Here is a 23,053-nt window from a genome sequence, read left to right as displayed (position 1 = left end):
ATATTTTTCTACATTACTGTACAGCACACATTTAAACTTCTACTCAAACCATAACAAATAAATATATTCCCGCTATAATAAATTGATAAAGCATAATCATATACAAAGCTCCTACAAGTCCAAATATTCATCACTAACAAATAAATGTTTTAAAAATGGTTATGTTAAACCATGATAACACTGTCCAAAGAATATTGCAATTTGCAGAAACAATCCACAGTTATTAACTAGTATTGACCCTGTTAAGCGTGGAAGCTGTATAGGAAAATATGTTAGTGCTTGCAGGGGGCAATGCTTAGTAACATAAGACTACAAAATACACAGTCCACCTTAAGAGTTGCTTAGAAATGATTATTACTATTTATATCACTGCTTACAATCTACTTGCAAGACAAAACTATGAGCAGCAGGGGTTAAGAAATGCAGATATTTACAAATATTAATTGTCCTTAAAAAGAAAAGTAATTGATTAAACCTTCTTTAATTAATTAAAACACTGATATCTGTCTAATATGCTGTGGTTTGTACAGTATAGGTGATTTGTAGTTAGCCCAAAAAAAGTGTGTTGCCCTCACCCGACCAACTCCAAAATCTGGAAATCTCGGGCTTTTTTTTCTTCCCCGCTTGAAAAAAAGTAATAAACTTTAACCTTGCCGTTATTCTTTCTTTGTAATGCCATAATTTGCATTTCATTACGAAACGTGCATACCTCAATGGTAGTACAGCTCAAAATGACCGTATTTTGAACGTGTAACTGAGGCCGAGGGAATGTTGTGTTATGTAATGCATACATCGTATACATACATTCACTATACATTGTATCGCATGTATGTTAACGTACACAGTATAGTTGGTGCGTGCAGTACATAAGCCTAAACGTTTCGTGTATGTTGGTAGAAGGGAACTGGTAACCAAATGGACTTCTCAACAAAATATTAGTCAAAATTACCACGTAAGATTCAAGAACATAGAACATGTTGACTGGAAAATTAAACAAATTTTCTTTATTCTGAAGAAATAAAACAATTGAAATACGGTTCATTGGCTACCCACTATTCACTTGGTACACCAAGTCCCACAGCACTCTGTGCCACTTGTGAGCATGTGCAGTCGCGATAGCCAAGATGGACAGCTATGCAGTGTCCATGATTGCAATGTTAGGAACAAAACAACTTTTCAATTGCTTCACAGATATATATATATCTTTAAATGCCGAATTATTCGCGAAGTACAACACAAGGCACCCAGGGGTTGTCTTGTCGGATGCTTTGGTTTCACTATCGCATCATGGGCCAGTACAGACTGTCTTACCAACTGAACCCAGTAGTAACTTCTTCAATTTGTCAATTAGAAGAAAGGGAAGGCCTAAATGTGTACTATGTATACCCCCCCCCCCAAAAAAAAAACCCAAACAAACAAACAAACAAACAAACAAATAAACAAACAAAAATGCCTGATTGACCGTCCGACCCTCCTGATATTTTTCATTTGAGGGCAACACAATAATTTGTTTGGGGGGCCTAATCTAGAAAATTAAGCCAAGTTATTCCAGCGATTGAATTAAGTACATGCAAGATGTTTGTGAATGTTTGGAGGAAAAAAGTGCAAGACATCCAAAGACCAATGTTGCAGACGTTCTGAATGACTCCAGAGTTTCTGAAGTCTAGCTGTATCTCTGGTCAAGGGAAACTGAATTCATATTATTTGTCTGTACGACACCAAAGTCTAGTTGGTTAACTAGAGGCAACAAGTCAGGTCATCTTTCAGCATAATCAATACGACAGCCAAAGCATTGAACAAGGTAAGGATACATTCACTATTTTATTACATAAGAACACTCTAACTTGCGAGCAGGCTAACTAAGTGTGCAATTTTTCATTTTTTTTTAGTACAACCAAAAAAAAAGAACTCTGAAAATAGATCCTTTGCCCCTTCCCCCCCCCCCCCTCCCCCCGGGTTTTTTTTTTGGGGGGGGGGGTGGCAGCGGGTAATTTTAAATCATTAACAATGAATGGCAACAGGTCTCCTCATGCGTAACCCAGTGGATTAAAACCACACACCACAAAGATGGCTGCAATGCAAAGGATCTTTAACCCTAACTCCCTAGGCCTTTTTGCTAGAATGTAGCCTCAATCCTGCAAAATCCTCCAATTGGCCTCATGGAAAAATAGCATATAGCCTCAATCCTGCGAATTCCTTCATTATTTCTTGAATATGGTCTGTGGAGGGGTGACCACTGCCTGAATCCTGCAAAATCCTCCCGCTATGACTATCAATATGTTGAGGCTTGGCCGGCAGTGACATCCTGGAGCAGTACGGAGGATTTCAAGCATAATCCAGGCCTATATTTATGCATGGCTGAGCAAAAACAACACAAGGTCAGGCCCAAGACCTTGACAAAGTGCATCCTACGAAATCAGTAACGCACTTTTGCTATGTTACCTCAATCCTCCAAATCTCTCCACTTTGGCAAAGAGGATTTTTGAAGGATTCAGGGCGGTTAGGGATAATGAGGCATGTTGTTGCATATGAGATTGGAATCTACGTAACATACATCTTCTAAAGTCTACCTTTTGAAGTGCAATTTCAGGTCTAGTGAAGGTTTGCGGTAACACCATGTAGAAATCTCTTTTGGGAAGATGTGTGGTTGTGAAGATGGTGGCCTCATTGTCAGTGTAGCTGGTAACTATTGCATGGGTCAGCAATAGCATGGTATGGAGGCTCCTACTGTTATCCTCACCTAAGTTACATCAAATCCTTGTAGACAAAAGGCAAACATGTGGCAGCATACCTACAACCAATGAAACACAACAAGCAACAAAAGAGATGAACAAAGCTGACTTCAGCCAACCTAACCCACTAATCCACTACCACAACTCCCCAAGAGACACAATACAAAAACAAGTTGATAGCCGTGCTATCAGTGCTATCAACTATCAGAAAATGGTCTGTAAATTACCAAGGCCACATTTCATAGCCCTCCAAAAAATGAGCAAATTTGCTGAAACATTCACCAGCAGTTGCTCATTTAAGCACATACATTGCCGTCTGTTATCTTCAAATATCATCTACTCCAACAACATTTGTTTGTGTGAAAAGTGAAGAAAATGGCAGATAAACCCTAAGTGACAGTGACTTTCTTTTTTCACACTTTTGTGGATATACAGCATAATTGATTTGAATCTTATAACTGTGGTTGCTCTCATTTGACTAGACTGCAGACTTAGCATAAGGGTGAGGCCATAGGGCTATTTTTTGCATGCTGATCACTTGAAACAAACACACCTCCTTAATGGTTAAAATGAAATGGAAAATCTGCAAGGATCATCCACCTTGTTAGCAAAAAAAAAGGTTTGTAAGTGGCACTATGAAATTAGGCCAAGGTTTCTGAAGTATGCTAGCCTTGTAAGCCTTTGATAGTGGATAGTCTAAGCTTTTTTTCCCCCACACTTGTGTTACTTTTTCAAACCTATGTTGTCATGAACATTGAAATTGTCCTTGGTCTTATAAATCACCAACTTGTCCATCTATCCAGTCTAAGCACATTTTGGATCCATTCGAAATAATTCATGTGAGATTTTAATAGAAAAAAATCCAATAAGAAACTTACACACAATATGACATATAGGTTTTTTGAAAACTTATTTATATTATAAGCTTTCCAATCTAGTGCATCTGAAGTCTCTTCAAAAGTGCTGTTTATTAAATCTCACACGTGTTTTTTTGCTAATTTCAAAGAATAATTTCTTCTTTTTTCAATACCTAGTTCCATTTCTTTTTTTCAAAATGAATAACAAAAGAGCAAGTCTTCTGCATAATTTCTCCATGTCAACTCACCGGTTTACAAACATACTGAGATGGTGTCAAAAAAGCAGTGACCGTTTCTTGAGTTCCACTTGGCGCCATCTTGGTAGCATAAAGTAATCTTCATAAGGCATCTGAAATGCTCGGAAAAAGTCCTCAGCAGAGAGATGAAGCTGCATGGAGAAAGACATAGCAGTGTTTGTGAATGTCTGGGTATATATGACTGTGATTTATCTTGAAACCTGATTAAAGACAAACATTCAAGAAACAGAACTTTTTGACTTTTCCCTTTTCTGATTAATTGAAGTAGACTCGAAAACATCACCTGAAATGTTTTTTAAATACAGTTTTGTCCATACCCACCATTATGGCAACACAATGAAATATCATGCTTTGTTTATATCACACCAATGAGAAAAAGAATTGAGGGAAATGAATAACATGTATACAATGCACGGCACTGTATCAGTGGTGGGGGGGGGGGAAGTGAATCCGCCCTTAGTGCCCCCTTGGTGCCCCCCCCCCCCCCCAACACCCCAACCGAAAAAATCCTTGCTACCCCACTGCATTGCACTTATTAGGTAAATATGGCAGGGCTAGACAATTGGGCTTAACCCTTTGTGCTTGCTCCCTACGGTACTGATATTTTTGAGGGCACATATCTGATAATTTTGCGCATTGCCTTGCATGACAGCCATTTCAGATTGATCCAGAGTGACATTAGGCCTACAAATGAATATTGTCGTGAGCCTGATAAAAAAAAAAACTACTAAAACATTAATAAATGAAATAAATTGATGAGCAGCCACAAAATAAGTACAAACTGTTCTGTACACGAACTAAACACAAAAGGTTTCCACCATTTGGAAATTAAAAACAAACATTCCTGCATATAACGAATACATTTTCAAAAAGCTGAGAAGCAACTATAACAAAACGTGTGCATTTAATAAAGAAAACTTGAACCACTTTAACCTGGACTCAAAGCTCCATGCAGTGCATCAGATGGGTCAAATGTGTCCCTCAGATGTATAAAAAAACACTGTCTTAAATTGCACATTGATTGGGACCAGCTTACCTCCAGATTATTTCTGTCCACATCCTTAGGTAACCTGTAGTTAGTGGTTACTAATGTGCCCAGGGGATACATCTGAAATGGAATCAATCAATACATCATTCAACACCATTCTACATCCAATGGTATCACATTCTAGTCATGTTAATGCTACTAAATTAACCGAGGGCACGCATTCAGTTCCTACTTTTGTATACATGTAACTTGAATACATGTAACTTGAATAAACATCACAGCTTTCAATTTTTTGAAAAGAGGCTTGAACCTAGATTTTAAAACCTACTGCAGAAGTTAGGAATTTTGATGGAGGTTAACAGTTTCTTTTTTAAGCTTGCATTCTAGAAAATACATAATTGAACTTACAAACGTATTTTGGGGGTTTTTTTGGAAGGGGAAGGATGTAAGATTTCATAAAGATTTCATATATGTGCACATTTCTAGATTTATATATTTTTTGGGAATTAACCTAGGAAAGCCAACTCAAATGGGTGCTCTCAATTAACCCCCCCAAAAATAAAAATCTGAAAATGATTTTAAAAAGACTGACATATGATTCAACAGGATCAAAAGCTTGCGCTACATCATTAGCCAGTACTTTCACACAAGTGGAAATAAGCACCAATCCTCATGCTAGGACTAGGCAGTGAATATGTGACCTAACTTTCTTTGTTATTACTTAGTGCTTACATCAAGTTACAGGAAGAATAACAGGGTATTTTCCATGTTGTCTAATAAACAGGTAAAAACAAAAACAAGCTTGACATGCATTCATGTACACAATGCAACAAAACTGGATCCATGGGTTCTGTGGACAATGCACTCCACGTATAAACAATAGTTAATGCTTGTTGGCAACCACTTTGTAAGATCTCTGTGTGCGGGACACACACACATGTACCGGTATGGGTGAGGCAGTTACAATTACTTCGTATCCTAATGTGCACTACCTGGCAGCATCTTTGTGTGAGCAAAAAAACACACAGCTGTAATGTGTTCAAGAAACCAAACTACTCTCTCTTTGTGACTGTTGAGGGAGTAATTAGTTGTGCACAAAGTCCATATCCCTTGCCGTTTATAGTGTACAAATACCCAAAATGAGTTGACTAAGGAAAGAATCACCACCATAGGGGCTGTACACCAATGCTTAGGAGTGTTCTTCTCACTGATATATAGTGCATATCTGGTTTGACTTTTACATACATGTGCATATTGCAAACCAGTGTGTGTACATGTACTTTCCTTTAGCTGCCACTGGTAGTCCACACAAGACACCTACATGTACATGTACCAGCATCAGAGCCCATAGGGGTGCAGACCAGTAAATACGCCTGAAATTGCCTATACCGGCTCAATCAGGATTTGCATGCCCTCAAATTCTCTGGTATTAGAACATTTTGAGGGCTGTGAACTTGAGGATTTATATTACAGAAGGGTGGAAGCCATGCAGAGGACTGCGAGCTCGTATTTCTGTGAATGTGGATGAAATTAGGCCCTAAAATGGTGCTATTTTGCAATGGATCATATGGGCATCCGTTTTCAAAATGGCAATGAGATCAGGCCTGCTTTTCGGTTTGAACATCTTTGGATGGAATTTTCTCCCCAAAAGTCTTCGATAACCCCAAAAAAATTGAACGGAAAATGAAAAATGATTAAATATGCTATAATTTGATGTGTGCCTCAAATACCTTGGAGAGTTGTGAGTATTTGTAATAATTTTGGGAAGTGCACGTAATTATCACTGAGGTCTATGGAAGTCTATTTACTGGTCTGCATCCATAGCAAACACATAATGCAATACATAATGCTGCAGAGTTGCAGCACCCATGTCAACGTGCATCATATCATGCACTTCATCATGCTGATGCTGCATGCTCAGAGAAGGGCACACACAATAATACAGCTTACCACAGCTTATATAACATTCAAGTTCTTTCAATGTTTGACAATATGTGTTTACGATCCAAAAGTGCATGAGTGATGCACCACTGTTTTCCCATCAACAGATGAAACCAAAAGAATCAGAAATGAAGATTATTGACTATCAATTATCAACTTTTAAGTATTTTTTTTATGAATGAAAGTTTTGACAGAAATAATGCTGTGATAGACATAGATCGTTATTTTTTTTCAAAGAAAGAAATCAAACCGGCCAATTTCATTTTAACAGCCCAATTAAATTCTTCATTGTATTGAGAAAAAAAATCGAAAACTCGTTTTTGCATCATAACAGCAAATGAACAAAACTGAAGATAAGCACAAAAACCAGCCAAGTTATCCAAGTATTAGGTGTAACAGCAATTCCTTAGACCCCCTTTACACAGGGCTGCAACCTTTGGGCCTAGCTCCCTTGTACGACCATAAAACTGGCCAGGTCAACGGAGGCTCAAAGGAGGCCAAATGGTTGCCTAGGTCGTTCGAAGGTGGTACACAGGATGTTCAGACATCACCATGGACACCAAGGTCGCCGTAAATTTCGCCGTAAACAGTCGCACAAAAGGTCGCCGAGGAGGTTGGTTGCTCAAAGGTGGCTCAAATGAGGCAGAAGGGAGGCACAAGCATTGCCGTGGTTGCAGAATACATGCACAATGGACGGCAAATGGTCGCCACGTAATAGATCCGTTCTGTTGCAAATTTTACCGTCAATCTGGGCGATGCTTCTGCCTCCCTTGTGCCTCCCTTGTGCCTCCTTTGGCCGACCAATAGCGTGCAATAAACGATGACTGTGGCGACCGCTGTGCCTCCATTCGGCAACCACGGCAACCTTTGAGCCACCATGGCCCTAGGTTGCACAGGGGAAATACAGGGGAGGCAGGCAAGTGGCTCAGTGGATGCACAGGTCGCTCGTAGCTGGATATAAAAATGCCCGAAAACTGCAGTTTTGGTGTTTAAGGGAGGCACAAGGATAGCTGGAGCAGTTACATAGAAATAGGATTTTCTGGGTTTAGGCGACCATTGAGTGTCCTGGCCATTTTTTGGTCGCTCATAGGTGGAACAAAGGTAGCAGCCCTGTGTAAAGGGGGCCTTAGGAACTTGGGATTTAAAGGGTACACTTTCAGACAAGAACTGAAATTTGTAAAAGCGACAATGTCGCGTAGTTTTATAAATACGCACACTCAATGAGTGTGTTTACATATTACAGGACTAAGCTGTGCATCTCATCATTTGTGTGTACAATGTATTTATAAAAATGCGCAAAATTGGCCTGTATGTTACAGAGCAAGATGTTTAAACTGTTTGCATTTGCATGGCAAAGCATAAATAACTCCCTTGATGCCTTCTTTTCTAATGGACTGCTTTGGATTTGGCCATAAGCCCCTCGCAAGTCATGAATGGGCAACAACGTGCATCTCCTTAGCACCATACGGTATGTTCCAGGTGTGTTAGTCTATGTCCGGCTTTTCTTAGACATTTGGTAATATGCAGTCACAGCTGTTATTGCTCAGACATTATGGGACAGGGCTTAACAGATCAACACTTGTTTTCTCTTAAAAGTTTGAAAATTAAATGGACGGTAATGGGAATACAACTTCAACAAGATTCTGGTGGCTTATCTAGCCATCGAATGATGACTGTGCAATCATGATGACAAACTGTCCATTAACCCTAACGTCATAAGGGCTGCTCTTTGGGGGTCAAGGACCAAATACTACAGAATACTACATGTGTTGTGCACACTTGTATGGGAAGAAATGCATACTACAGGTTACTACTCAGTAGTATTTTGTAGCCTTAGGTGAGGTTAGGGTTAAAGACACCACATCACATTACAAAATAGTCCAAGTCACAAGTTTGTTAACCTGTCCCTATACTTGGCCAATATGGTTGCATTTGCAGTCAGAAATGCATCCTTTTTTTTGACGAGTAAACCAGTGAGTGCATGCAATCAGTGAACAGAGGAGAAGTTAGTGCCCTGAATAGTGCAGTTTAATGAGTGGCAGTGAGCTAGGCTATTTTCTTTGCATGCTGATATGTTGTTACTACACCACATGCTACTCTACCTCTCTCATTGGTTTCTGTGATCAGCCATTGATTAGTAAATAGAAAGAATAAAAGACTCGTTTCATGACATGTACATTGCAATCAAAATGATCCACCAATAATGGTTGGAAAGACAGCCAATCAAACCAATGCAATACAAGTATTAATATGGTTGACTAAATAGCTCATGATGACCATTTGTTTCGAACTTGTATTATTATCAGGGAAGTATACAAGTACAACTTGATTTTAGGGGGCGGGGGTAGTACAAATTTCAGTCGACTTGACTATCTAATGGCGAAAACTAATGATCAGTGAGAGACTAGGACTGGTGTTCTCCCTATGTGAGCTTGTTTTATATGCAAATAACAGAGTATATTGGATCCTATTTTTTATGAGGAGTGACACTGATCTGAAGACTTGTGCTTGGCATGTGCAACTTGTGAGTAGCTGGTGATGAGTCTGCCCCTACTACCCACATGTTATCTGTCAGTCTAAGTAGCTCTTACTTGGAGTATGCCCTATGCAAACATTGGATGTACATTGCATATGGGTGCATTGGCTGTTAAGTTATGATTTCACATTCCAGCTTGAATCAAAAGACTGGGATTCATGATCATGGACTTTATTTGCTCATACAAAATGGTGAGGTTGTATGATAGGTTGTTATTACTGGAGTTGCTTTATCTGAGTGAAATAATTCAAGTTGCCAGCTAGGTGTTCTCATCAGAACTGGCTCTGTCAATATAAGTAACTTCTCACAATTCAAGCAATTGACAATACAGAAAAGCTGTCCCTGGTTGCACAAATCCTACTTTACCCCTTAACAACCCAACATCAACTCAGTACTGTTTCCATTTTGGGGGGACTATGAAGATTGATGTTTGTTATTGTGAATGTACTAGTACTACAACAAACGATAAGTCAAAAAGGCAGGATTTGAGGAAGTTAATTGACTGTGAAGTTGAGAAGTGGTCTCGTCTTGGTGGTGCACGTGTTAATACTCCAAATACACAACTGTTAAAGTGTGATTGAGCCTGACTAAATGTGTGTTGTGAGGAAGATTTTTATTGTTGGGAGAATTTGAATTTGAATAAAACTGTAGGGGCGTTAGAAGGTTCCTGCAATGTTTATGTTGCTCTGTATAATGCGCATGATTTCCAAGATTTAGTAATTAAAATTGTATGTGTCTCTTACAAATACAACTATATCCTTGCATATGGTCTCACATTATGACATACAACCATGGATGTTATGCCATAAGGCAGGTCACTTTTGCAGTCACTTTGGAATTTGAGATGACTTGATTGTCATCCAAAGAGGATTGTTTGTTGTTTGATGTACGGTACATTATGCCCAATGTGAAACATCAGCTTTTTGTTTAATATGTGTTTCTGTCTAAAATCATAAGATTGCCTTAGTAAGAGTTCAAACACACTAAGCAGCAACTTTAGCGAGTCACTTTTGAATTAGAGATGATGTCATTCAGTCTATTCATATCACTGTGCAATTAGAGAGAGCTTGACATCATTGGTGGGTTCTGCTGCTTAGGAGAAGGATGCACTCACCACAGGTATGTTGGACATAGATTTGCCTTTCTCTTTTGTGGCAGGCGTTATCTTTTCCTTTGAGTTTTTCATCTGTTCGCAAGCAATGCATGTCAGTGAAGAAGGAAATGTGGTTAGTAATCAAAATGAAAGAGCAGTCATGTTAGCGAGAAGGTGATAAAGACAGAGATGGCTCCTGATTGGAGGAATGATTCAATGCATGCCAAGCATCAGTACAGGCAATCAGAACTTTGATTCCTACTACAGGAATCAATGTAATTAATATGCAGATGGTTCATGTTGTGAGTTGATAAACAAAAGTTATGTACATTCAAACATACTTTTGCTTCCCACCAAACTGTCCTATACAAGAAATATTTTCAATGCTCGAGGGGATTTTTGTGTTTCATACCAGAGGTTAATATAACCAAAAACAGAAAATCTTAGGTGAAGATGGACCAATGATTAAAATAATTCAGACAACTCCATTGGAATTTTGGTTGGGACTTTAGACCTTGAAATATTTCAAAAACGTTATGTACGTTTATGTTATGGACCTTAAAACGATCAACATGCATCATCCCTATCCCATAATGCAGCATCCCTATCCCATAATGCATCATCCTGGTGCAGTAGGCAGGTATGATGATTCACTTACTTGAGCCCCTTTATGGATAGTTTTCCCTGCAATGCCTGCTCCTTTTACCTTTTGCTGAACGACACTTGGCAGAGACCGACCTCTTGTGATCCTCATCATGCGTAGTTCATCTTCCGACGATCCCATCCGTGAGAAGTCTACATCACTTGCGTAGCCATTAGGGCTCTGATATCCCCCACTGACGGGACTCAGATACCCAGGAGGACTCAGGTAGCCTCCTGGACTCTGGTAACCATCAGATAAACCTGTTGCCATGGTGATTAAATAAACATTGTTTTATTTTGGTATCAGTACAATGTATACCACTCTTGTTTTATTTTGGTATCAGTACAATGTACATGTACATGTATACCACTCTCTTAACCTACACTCGATATGGCCTATTTCCTTTCATGAGCATTACGAGTACATGAATGTGTACTGTTCATTCCTCACTTTCCATATGCACAGCTACATGTAAGGTACATCACTAACCAGTTTGTGCCGGATGAATTGTAATCACGCAAAGGTTTTGCGGCATTCAGAACGGTTGACGGATAAACACACAGGAAGCCAGGCCGCAAATATCTGTAAGCGACCCGCTCGCAGCGAGCGAGGCCGGAAATATGAGTGTGCTGCCCGAGGGTGATAGCTTCAACTCGCCTGGCTTGCGCCTCATTCCGTTCTTGTCAAAATAATCCCGGCTCAAACTGGTTAAGCTATCATAATTATGTCATAGGCTGTGTACAGGCAAACACACACATTTTGTACAATACGTACTCATCAGTGAAATGAATGGAAAATGCAATGACAGAGTTGGATGCTTTGTGTTGAAGTCAAAATTCCCATGATGCACAATATAAGTCTGTCTCGTACAGCTACATACTGGCTTTCAATTGTGATATTAAATGGGGAAAATACCCAACTACATGACAACAGTAATAAGAGAAAAAAAGATATATTTCTTACCGTCATTGAACCAACAGGGAGGGCCACTTCTTGAACTTGGTGGCAGTGAGCTAGCTTTTCTGTACGCTTCACTCTGAAACAACAGGCAGAGACAAAGCATGTAATACGGGTAGGCATTCCACGGCAGATACCTCAGATTTCTCTCTGTCCTTTTTTATATCAGTTGTGTGTCAGGAAGGCAGAAACAACTTTTTTAAAATGTAAATGAAATTTCATCCGCAGACGATTATTTTTGTAATGTTTGTAATGCACCCCTATGCCCTAAGCCCAAATACACCCCCTATGCCCTAAGCCCCATCAGTGGATTAAAAGCTAATGCAGGGACCATTGATATTCACCAGCACCACCCAGAGCATGCATGGCTGTGTCATCCAAAACTATGTGGGTAACATTTAGTGTACACGAAAATAAAATTCATCCAACTCCCTTAACATTTTATATTACAAGGGATTATATTTTTCTACTAAAAAAACCCAAACCATTACTTAAGATTCAAAGTGACACTAATGAGTTAGAAACATGAGGAACAGGAAAAAGCTTAATTTACCAAAAGCAAATTTTGCAATTTAGCAAAGACTGACTGCCTGTAAATGTTTTACAAATTAACAACAGACAAGTACATGCCATCCTAACGTCTTAAAGTTGGGATTAAAACTGAATGTCAAACAATTAATATGAGGGGGTCATTGAAGGGGGAAATGTGCAATTGTGTCCATCCTCCACAACTTAGAGGCCAAAAAGCTTTCTCCTAGACACATAGTTGATTGAACTGATATAAAACATAAATCCCACTATTGACAAGAAGTACTTCAGACGACTTTCATCTTCACATCTTATCTACCATTGCTCAGTATCCTCATGATATTCTTCTCTGTCAACATATTGTTAGTGATTACCGGAGGATTTTGCAGGATTGGGCAGTGGTCACCCCTCCAAGAACCACATTCAAGAAATAACGGAGAATTTTGCAGGATTGAGGCTCCATGCAATTTTTACATGGAGGCAGTTGGAGGATTTTGCAGGATTGAGGTTACATCCTAGCAAAAAATGCCTAGGGAGTTAGGGTTAAAGAAGTATTTCAATGCAGTTGTAGGACATTTCGGGGGACTTGTTGACAGAACTACATTGTACGGCCCCATCTTACCCCATCTGTCAATAGATCCTTTGCATTTTCAGTTGCAGCCATCTCTGAGGTGCATGCTTTTGTTACACAGGGATGAACAAAACTGATATTAAACTAATAAAAAACAACTTCAGAGATTGCTGCTGAATGAACGCAAAGGTCTATTTGAGAAAGATCCAACTGATAACAGAAAAGCAAGAAAACCATATGATATCACTATACATGTACTTACCAAACTCATATTGCGCATATTTGCTGGCAAAGTAGCACTCCTTTCTCCTCCAACTATTCGAAAACAGAAGACAATAATGTGTTATCCATGGTACCAAAATACAAGCATCGGTATTGGTATGCTTTTGTTGTGGACTTCAGTTAATAATGCTACAATTTGGTCCATTGTTATTGTATTTTATGAGATTGTATTGCCTAGGAACTTGCTGTTATCACCAAATGAAATAAACTGGGCAATTTGAAGGTGATCCTTGCAGAAGTTTAAAAGATAAAAAAGACATGTAAACAAACCCTTACAAAACCTGAATGCAATGATAAACTAGAGGACTATGCACTTAATAGGTATTTATACATGTGAGGTACATGTACACATTTTCCCTCTGGTCAACTGACTATATAGACCATTTGCATTCAACAGCCATCTTCAAAGTGTTTTTGTTACTTAAAGTCCATAACAATTAATGTGTAATGAGTCTACTCATGCGTATCCATGTAGAACCTAAGCACACATCAAAGATGACTGTAATATTGAAGTCTTTCATTTAATAATATCATTGATTCAGGGAATGGGACCCATGTACATGTATGTGTAAGTCTCTCAATTCCAATTAGTTTGTTATGCACAAATCCAATCAAAGGGAACATGCACAAGGAACACTCTCATACATGTATTAATGGAATATATTTCCAGTCAATTTAGAATAATAACTCTGCTTTGACCAGTCTAGTCAAAATGTCTCTGTCTTTAAGATCCCTGAATAAACTTGAATTACTAAATAACAAATCTTGGAGCAAACACACAATGCAAAATATAGGCATAAAATAGTCCAGTGAACTAATGAACACACTAGATGTACAAAGTGGACATCTTCACCCAGCTTTGCTCTGTAAGGTTATAGACCTACATCTACTTGAATCCAAAGAATGCATGATTATAAAGTGTATCAATTACAATGCAAGTATTACCCAATCATAGTTTTCACACAAACAATTAGTGAATAGCATGATTCACAAAGAATCACAACCAACTACTATACAGGTATTCAAAACAAATATGATGGAAGAGGCACATGAGGTACAGTGTATGAGCATTTACTTATTGATCACAAGAACTACCACACGGTGTACAGGGTATTTCAAAAACACAGGTAAATAACGAATGTAAACAAAATAACTGCAAAACCATGATGGTAGGATGTGTTATATGTGCTAATATGTGCTATCATGGTGTGTGCTCACTATGATGTCAACTAAAGCTAATCTCTGCTCAGGGATAAAGTGTTGTAGCATTCTGAACAATATTTTAAAAACATTGCCATAACAATCTGATTAAAGCCACACGTTATCACAGAGATGATAAGTTGTCTTGCAATTGTCGAGATTCATTGGTGCAAGTGATAATAAGAAGACCTTTGTTTTCCTCAATAGCAAAACTAGCCTCTTTGCACATAAGTAGCTCCCTCAGCGGTTATTAAGAGAAAGTTGGGAGGGACCACCAGGAGGGCTTCTTGAATGCATTGTTTATTGGGTTTCCCTGTCAAATTCCTAGATGTGTACGTGTCTTTATACTACGCTGGATTAGATCAACTCTACAAATTAAAGGCATATGGGATCATTTGCATTTATCCCAAAAGTGCACCTACCGAATAATAATCAAAAGGCTTTCGTGGATTAACAATAGTACTGGTACTAAACAAAAAGCTTATTGGGATTAAAGATCGTTGTGTCAAATTATTTCATCTGGCTTGCTGTAATTTAGAAGAAATCAAGAAATGTAGTCAGTTGATGGACTTTTGCAATAAAAGAGTTCTACGGACGAAACCGTGTTTCGTGATCAAAAGGTTGTGCATGGTTTTACACTATTTTCTCGAAAAGTGTAATATCCACTGAGCTGGAACTTCAACAGGTTAGGTTTTGAACGTTTTTCTTTGGATTTTGAGTGGTGTTATTGGAAACGAACAAAACACATGAAAAGCAAATCCTATTATGCCTTTAAGATAATAATACAGTAATACTATGCACAAAGTAGTCTGTCTGCAAATGGAATCACCATAAAGAGACAACAGAACACATGGAAAAGCACTGTGAATGGGCCACCTACATGTACATGTAGAAGAAGCTAGACTTGCCTGTCATTTTTCCTCATTCTTATCATGACAAACTGATCAGGCTACATCAAGCTGATGTCCATTTGTTTGGACCAAGCCCAAGGCTCCACTTCATCATTAAGTGTTTTTTCCTACTGAAGCAAGTTGATATGAATTCAAGAATTCCAGGCTTCCAAATGATGCTGCATGGTGCAGACAGAGATGAAGCCAAAGCCAAGGTTTCAGAAATGACAAAGACCCTGGTGAATAACGTGTCATGTTGCTTTGCCCTGGTTCTAAATCAGGACAATTTCATACTGACAAACTAACATATTCAAAAATACCATCTATAGTTATCATATTATCAACCCCTTTAAACAAAGTAACACAATACAGCAATGGAAAATTAGATATAACACACATTGAAAGGGCTTGATTTTATAGTGACCTTTCAGGCTTCAAGGTAACTCATATTGCAAAATTTGATACAACCCTTCAAACCCAAGCTGCATGTAAATGTGATAAAAACAGAAGCACGCAAAAAGGAAACTGATTAGTCTGTCATTTCCATAATACATCATGGGGAGCCGCCTTCAATGTTTTGTACAGTGTATGTGGAGGTAAATGATGACTTGTGTTAGTAACCTGGACTTATAACAAACCTCAGCTCTTTGCTGACAGATTTTGCTGACAGATTTAACTATAAAGATATAGACAAGGTTATTGAGATGCAATTATCAACTCCAATCCTGAATGCACATCAAAATGCAAACTCTGCGTTAGAGGTACCACGCTTAAACTTAAAGAACACTCCTGTGAAACCTGAACTGTTTTACCATACCCAAGGAAAAGGCAAATTTGATTTGATAAGCAGGACAGATACAATTAATTGAATACAGCATACCTCTCAAGTTATTCTGCTTGAAGCAAACAAATGTATTCTATCACAAGTCATTAGAATAGCCCAACCAAAGTCCGTACTGCAAATGATTTGCAAATAGAGATGCTTGTACATGTACTCTGATTCACAAAGCATTACAAACATGAGGAAAAGAAGCTTTCATCCTTGCCGCAACACAAACACATTCATTTTGCATGAATGATGATGATACATATATCTTCAATGATAACTTTCATGCCACAGCTGACTAGAGTAGTTCAAAAGGCACATGTCATATCAGGATGGTTGATGGTTGATGGTCCAGTGAACTGTCGGATACTTAAATATATTTAGTCAATTCAGCACTACTTCGTAAAAGATATAACCAAATAGATGAATGTCATACTCCATGGTCATACAGTTCCAACATGGACAACACCACAAGGAAGCACTGACATGACTGGCATTGCCCACTACCAAGATAACACAGTCAGCCATTAGTCAAGTCTAGCACATCAATGACAATGTACAGGATTGCCAAGTAAGATTCAAGACATCACAGAACTTAGCCCCCAAATATGTATAATACCTCTGTAGAAGCCTCTCTCAATTCACCGTTACTTTTTGGTAACACTGCCTACCGGTATATGTGCACTTACCTACAAAAAAGGAAGATGTCATTCCATGCAAATTAAAAGAAATATATTTTCAAGTTTTAGCACATGCAAAATATCTCCTGACATGCACTAATAAACAAAACGCTGAAATTCTTCATCACAAAAATCATTAAATATGATACTTAAGTTGCCAACTCCATTATGGTTTTTTTTCTATGTATTTTTGTTTGTTTGTTGTGTTTTGTTCCCCTAAAATTAAACACAGTTTTTGCAACTGAAAATTGATAAAATGATGAGGGGCTAAAAAATATGGCCTGTTTGACGTGGGATACATTGTTCTCAATAGAGTATGGAAGCAATATGTTCATATCTGGGGGCTGCTGGTCTAGACGCGTGAGCCAAAATTTACTTGAAAACTAGCTGTTCAAGTTTGGAACAGTACAAACATGGTACTTTGGGTTTAATGGACCGCAAAGCATGGTTAGATTATAATGGCAATTCTGTAGTCAGTCATGATGTGCCTGTTATCGTTAGTACTAATCTCATCCAGTTAGTCCCTCCAATGAATGCGTGCAGCAGCAACAATAATGTACTATGCACACGTAGTGTTTTGAAATCATGCCTTCATGAATGCAATGCACATAGCCCAATCACCTCTGAACAAGTCTGCAGGCGAATGTCTTCTTCGCTCTCGTAAGCGAAGTGGTGCTGTAGACACATAACATGGAACAGAGTGAAGGTGGAATAATATTCAGTCAGCTATTCAAACCTGGATGATTCTTCAAGGCACCACAATTCCTAGTCAATATCAGGCTAGCACTGGAATAATACAGTGCACTTCTATTATGACAATGCATGAGGCTGTATATGTTGCATGACTTGTAACTTTAGCAAATGCTATTCTGCTGCTCATTATCATTCACACATGCTGTCCATCCTGGATTCTCTTCAACAATAACCAACCAAGAAAGAAAATGAGCACAAGTTTGCCTAAGAATTGTCACTGCTGTCTATTACTGGACCGCGTTTCAGGTGACTTTATCTGACTTAAAGATTGCTAATAATCAGATTGAAGCAGCTTCTTGAAATGTTAATGAGCAATGAATCAAAATGAACATACTAAGGGGCCATTCAGAATTTTCAATGTTTTAAAATTTCGACTTTTTTTCCAAATTATTTTGACCCACCCACCCACCCCTATTTTCGATTGATAAAAAACTGAACATGTACATGTACATGCACTTGTGTACATATACTTAAACATGTACATGTATACCCATGTACATGTACATGTGTACCCATGTACATGTGTGTCTAGTTCAGTGACGGCGTGAAGTTGTTGGTCTTCCTCTTTTGCAGTGGTGGCCTTCAGTTTTCTTGTGTTTTACCAGCTGATATGCTGTTTGGAAAGACAGGTTGCAGTCTTGGAAGCCACAAAGATGACCGTGGTTTTGTCATTTTCTGGATTAGCCCCATAAATGTGGCCAATTTACTGGACTGCCTCCGTAAATAAAGGTTACACTGCCACCATGTGCAAAAACATGTCGAACTTTGTCAAATTTTGATTTTCACATTTAGGCTTAGTCAGAAAATGCTGCCTTTTTCAGGTGTCTATTTTTCGTGAAATTTCCAGATTCATTTGCACACGTTTGCGTATCAAAATTTCAACATGAAATTTTACAAAAATAGACATCTGAAAAAGGCAGCACTTTCGTCTAATTAGCCTATAAAGGGGGTGAGTATGCTTCTAAAGCATAAATGAACTACAAACTAAGCCTAAATGTGAAAATCAAAATTTAACAAAGTTCGACATGTTTTTGTATATGGTGGCAGTGTGGCCTTTATTTACGGAGGAAGTCCAGTAAATTGGCCACATTTATGGGGCTATTTCTGGATGAGGTGGATGACATGTGACATACGAGGTTGTGCCTGTCACCTGAGGTAGCTGAGTAAAACATTCCCTCGTACCCCCTGCCCTGTTTGCAGGGCGGGGGTACGAGCGAAAGAAGGTTTGGGCAGTCATCACATCACAGGCTGCGGTCCTCGTAGTCTTGGAGTCCAGTGGTTGAATAGTCCAGTTTTTATAGTGATTGGTAATCGACACCCGCGGCATAGTACACCTGGTACCCTGCTGCCTCTGCACGGCCTAACCGCTAGAAATGCCCGGCATCCAAGTCTACTGAAAAACCACCTCCCTCTCATGCCACAGTGGGTCTATATACACGTACATGACGTACAATGTACATGTTCAGTACATACAGGGGACCAAGTTGGAAAAGAAACACGCATCGCGATATCGGAACGCTTGCGCGTTGTTCAGGCAAGTCAAAAGATCTATCTTTCTTTGGTTTTTTTTATCCTTTTTCCATGGAAAGTGAATTTCGATTTTCAATTATTTAGCTTGACCCACCCACCCACAATTTGGAAAAAAGATCGAAATTTTAAAACACTGAAAATTCTGAATGGCCCCTAATTAAAATCTTTCAAATGGTAAATTTGTGATGGATTCAATGTGAACTTCTAATTAATACTTTTTGATACGACACATAAAAAAAATTGACATGAATATTTCCTGCAATACAAAGGTTATGAACCCACCTATCTATGACGAATTGATCACTAAGTCTTTAAAAAGGTATTTCAGCACAATTGCTATCAGATTTTGAAGAATAACATGACGCAGAGGCACGGGCAGTTAGATTGGCACAGTGGTGTTTTTTGGTTTTTTCAACAATCTCAATTCTTCAGTGTATTAGGTTTTAACCCATTCGGGTGCAGTATGCTGAATGGCTGATGGGTCATTCTATAAATTTGGGGTCCAAAGTGTGACATTTTTCCCGTCCCTGTTACCTTGGTACTTTGTCATTTGCCATTCAAGCATCATTAAGAATGACTTCAAATGATTGTTTATTTGTTGGGTAGGTAGTTTGCTATTCATAATCACTCTTGGAGGATGACTGCATTAAGGAGTGCATCAGAATTATACAATCATAGATGTCAGATGTAACAGGGACGGGAAAAAAAGTGGACCCCAAATTTATAGAATGACCCTGATCAGCCCTCATTTGATCACACAAGTTTTCTTGGCACCTTCAATGTTGAAAACCTTTCAGTCCAATACCTGGGGCTACTCAGAGGGTTTTTGAAACCCTGACGTAAGGCTGATTTATACCCAATGCGAAAGCCAACGTGTGATGTCACAATAAAGTGAATGTTTCGTGGTGACAAATTCACTTCACATTGGCATGAAGAATGAACCAGTCTTTAGTTCCTGTCTAGACTGCATCTCTGGCTTCAGAATCATTAAGCCTATTACACGTCCACACCAAATATAAAGCCCCTCAACTTTGGCCTCATTTAATAGGATATGATGTTCCTGAAGCAAGTAAGATTGCAGTCTCTGGTTCCTGATTGACCTACCTGCATTAGCTGATGATGCATATCTAGTATGGATAGGCGGTTCCTTCTTGGCTGATGGTGTCCTGGATGCACTCCTTGGGTCTAGGTTATCTGTCTTGGTCTTGCTCAATTCAGCCTGCAAGATCTCCTTACCAAGAGCAGATGGCATCTTCTCAACTTCTTCTTTAATTGCAATTTCCTCCTCTTTCTCCTGCACATCAAGGTCCAGATCCCCTACAAAGACAACCAACCAAGTAGGTAATCTAATACAGTAAAATCTTGATAAGTCAAACCTCAAGGGAACAGGTTCAAAATTTGACTTAAGCAGAGTTTTGAGTTAAGCAGGGTTGTATATCATTGTTATACTACTGAAGGCAACGATTTTTGTTTGACTAGTAAAACAGTTGTTTTGAGTTATCAGAGTTTGACTTATTGAGATTTGGCTGTATACACAAGTGGCTAAAATTTGGGTGGTTTGGCAAAGTAACTGAGCTTACAACACACACAACACGCAGGTCTACAGAGCAGGGTATCGTTATTGAGCGAGACACATACTCCCCATACTCATGCTTTTAGCAAGCATTCCACCTGATCTGAAAACCCAGATGAAAGCGTTATGAACACTGACTAAATATTTGTTTATGATTACATCTTTTTATTTACAGGTAGGTAGATCATTTGTCATTTGAAGCAACAAAAATACTCAAAATCTATAGACATGTGCTTAACAACTAATCCGATGAAGTTTTAGCTCAGTGAATGCTGTATATTCAAAGAAAACAATATTCTAGGATATCGATTTCAATTCATGTTTTGAATTGTGCCCAAAATCAGCATCCGGGACACATTCTCATTCCGCCAAATGCAGCTACGTGATGTCATGCAGTGAACCAATGATTAATAGCAACCCATTCATGAATTTGCTTTTTTTTTAATTATCTAGAAATACAAAATGTATTCACTTTTGACTGAGAAATCAACCAGAAAAGCAATTGGCCCATGTTTAGTTATGGTATAATTACTTTAAAAACCAGTCTACTTGCAGGGCAGATATATGTTTGTGTACAAAGGGTTGCAGATACCCATATTAGAAAAGGCAGTTTTTCGTTAAAATAAAACACTCATACTTCAACAATCATTAGAAGTAAGGACAACAAACAAAACAATCTCATGTTAGTTGAAGAGAAGGGAGAGTATATCTGTAATGATATGATTACTATAACACACTGCTGTCCCTACATGGGTGCCAAGAATGTGACATCTCCATGGGCCCATACATACCCAGTGATTTGCTCCACCAGCGTTTGATGATAGGAGGGAATGGAGGTCCAGGCCAGTCATCTCTCTCTACCTTGGGTAATTCATTTGGAGGAGGTTTCTTAGCGGCAGGAAACTTGGATTCCTTGATGAGATCGATAGATAGTTCCTCATCCTTGACTGGCTTAGGCTTGGGCATCAGACTTTCAAATGCACTCTTAGGCCGGGGTCTACCAAAGCGTCCTACAAACATCAAACATATCATTTATCAGCGTGCAATAGTGATTCAAACAATCTGTGCTACCTGCCCTTTTTAAACTGTCTGCTCGTGTTTGAAACTATACAACACCCTTAATTTTTAATGGCAATATAAGTTCCAGCGATCCAACAAAACGTGACATTCATATTCATTCTCAATAGACTTTGCAGGTCACAGGTGACAGGTCCAGTACTATGCAGTGGCAGAGAGAAGATTAGGGAATGTGAGTTACTACAATATGCCTCTATTACTCCATTCTATAAACCACGAGGAATACAACCTGCAATGAACCTTTTTGTCAGAAATGACTATATTTCTCTGAAATAAGTTTTCCCCTGTTTAACCAGCATATATAATGCATGAAAAAGCATCCTGGAGCCATCACTTATCATCACTGATCATCCATTTAAACTGGCATTCCAGAGTCATGCAAACCACTGCTATTAGGATTGACTTGGGTCGATCCAAATACAGTTTGGTTTCAGACAGGCAAACATCATGTATTAAGTTTCCCTTGACTACAATCTGGTGTTATTCCAAAGGACTGCTACAGTCAAAATTTTGAACTCATCGCCCTGTAGTGTTTCAGGCATCCAATGGTCATGTGAATTTTTTTTTAGGAATACATGTAATTTGGAACAGGTGCTTTCATTCTACAAGAACTAAACGGGCCAGGTCGCCGTTGGAGGCTCAAAGGAGGCCGAATGGTTGCCTAGGTCGTTCAAAGGTAGTACACAGGATGTTCAGACATTGCCATGGACGCCGTAAATTTTTGAACATGTTCAAAACAGTTGCACAAAGGTCGCCGAGGAGGTTGGTTGCTCAAAGGTGGCTCAAATGAGGCAAAAGGGAGGCACAAGCATTGCCGTGGTTGCAGAATGGATGCACAATGGTCGGCCAATGGTCCCCACGTAATAGATCCATTCTGTTGCAAATTTTACCGTCAATCTGGGCGATGCTTCTGCCTCCCTTGAGCCTCAAGGGTCGCCTAGGAGGCAGGAGCATGGTCGACCAGTGACCGCCGTTAATTGCCGATGGTCGCCGATGATGGCACAGAGGAGGCTCAATGGTTGCCAAAACATTGCTCGGGGGTCGCCTATGTTGCCTATAATCGCGTTGGTTGCCTTAGGTTGCACAGGGGAAGCACAGGGGAGGCAGGCAAGTGGCTCAGTGGACGCACAGGTCGCTCA

General features: G+C 39.1%; 1 protein-coding gene and 1 long non-coding RNA gene across 9 annotated transcripts in view; one reads left to right on the top strand and one right to left on the bottom strand.

Annotated features, from left to right (window-relative positions):
• Window positions 1–2,401: 2,401 nt before the first annotated feature.
• Window positions 2,402–23,053, bottom strand: part of LOC119734860 (actin-binding LIM protein 3-like) — a 73,137-nt gene continuing 52,485 nt past the window's right edge. For 3 of the 8 annotated variants that reach the window (XM_038208479.1, XM_038208462.1, XM_038208514.1), the window contains 11 exons: window positions 21,629–21,847; window positions 20,369–20,581; window positions 17,603–17,656; window positions 13,366–13,418; window positions 12,011–12,083; window positions 11,111–11,307; window positions 10,426–10,497; window positions 8,878–8,892; window positions 4,883–4,954; window positions 3,838–3,977; window positions 2,402–2,791 (listed from right to left, as the gene is read on the bottom strand). In XM_038208479.1, coding sequence (XP_038064407.1) covers window positions 3,864–3,977; window positions 4,883–4,954; window positions 8,878–8,892; window positions 10,426–10,497; window positions 11,111–11,307; window positions 12,011–12,083; window positions 13,366–13,418; window positions 17,603–17,656; window positions 20,369–20,581; window positions 21,629–21,847 — 1,082 coding nt within the window. In that variant the 3' untranslated portion in view covers window positions 2,402–2,791; window positions 3,838–3,863. Of the gene's footprint in view, window positions 2,792–3,837; window positions 3,978–4,882; window positions 4,955–8,877; window positions 8,893–10,425; window positions 10,498–11,062; window positions 11,308–12,010; window positions 12,084–13,365; window positions 13,419–17,602; window positions 17,657–20,368; window positions 20,582–21,628; window positions 21,848–23,053 lie in introns of all 8 variants that reach the window. The other 5 variants (XM_038208521.1, XM_038208470.1, XM_038208497.1 and 2 more) reach the window with 5 other exon arrangements.
• Window positions 7,366–22,870, top strand: LOC119734900. The gene is made up of 3 exons (XR_005272129.1): window positions 7,366–7,547; window positions 9,972–9,974; window positions 22,839–22,870. It is a non-coding gene; the product is annotated as an uncharacterized LOC119734900 (long non-coding RNA).

This window comes from Patiria miniata, unplaced genomic scaffold (assembly GCF_015706575.1).
Source record: "Patiria miniata isolate m_02_andy unplaced genomic scaffold, ASM1570657v1 HiC_scaffold_10, whole genome shotgun sequence".
In the NCBI taxonomy this organism is placed as follows: Eukaryota; Metazoa; Echinodermata; class Asteroidea; order Valvatida; family Asterinidae; genus Patiria; species Patiria miniata.
This window is presented reverse-complemented; position numbering and strand designations above follow the sequence as displayed.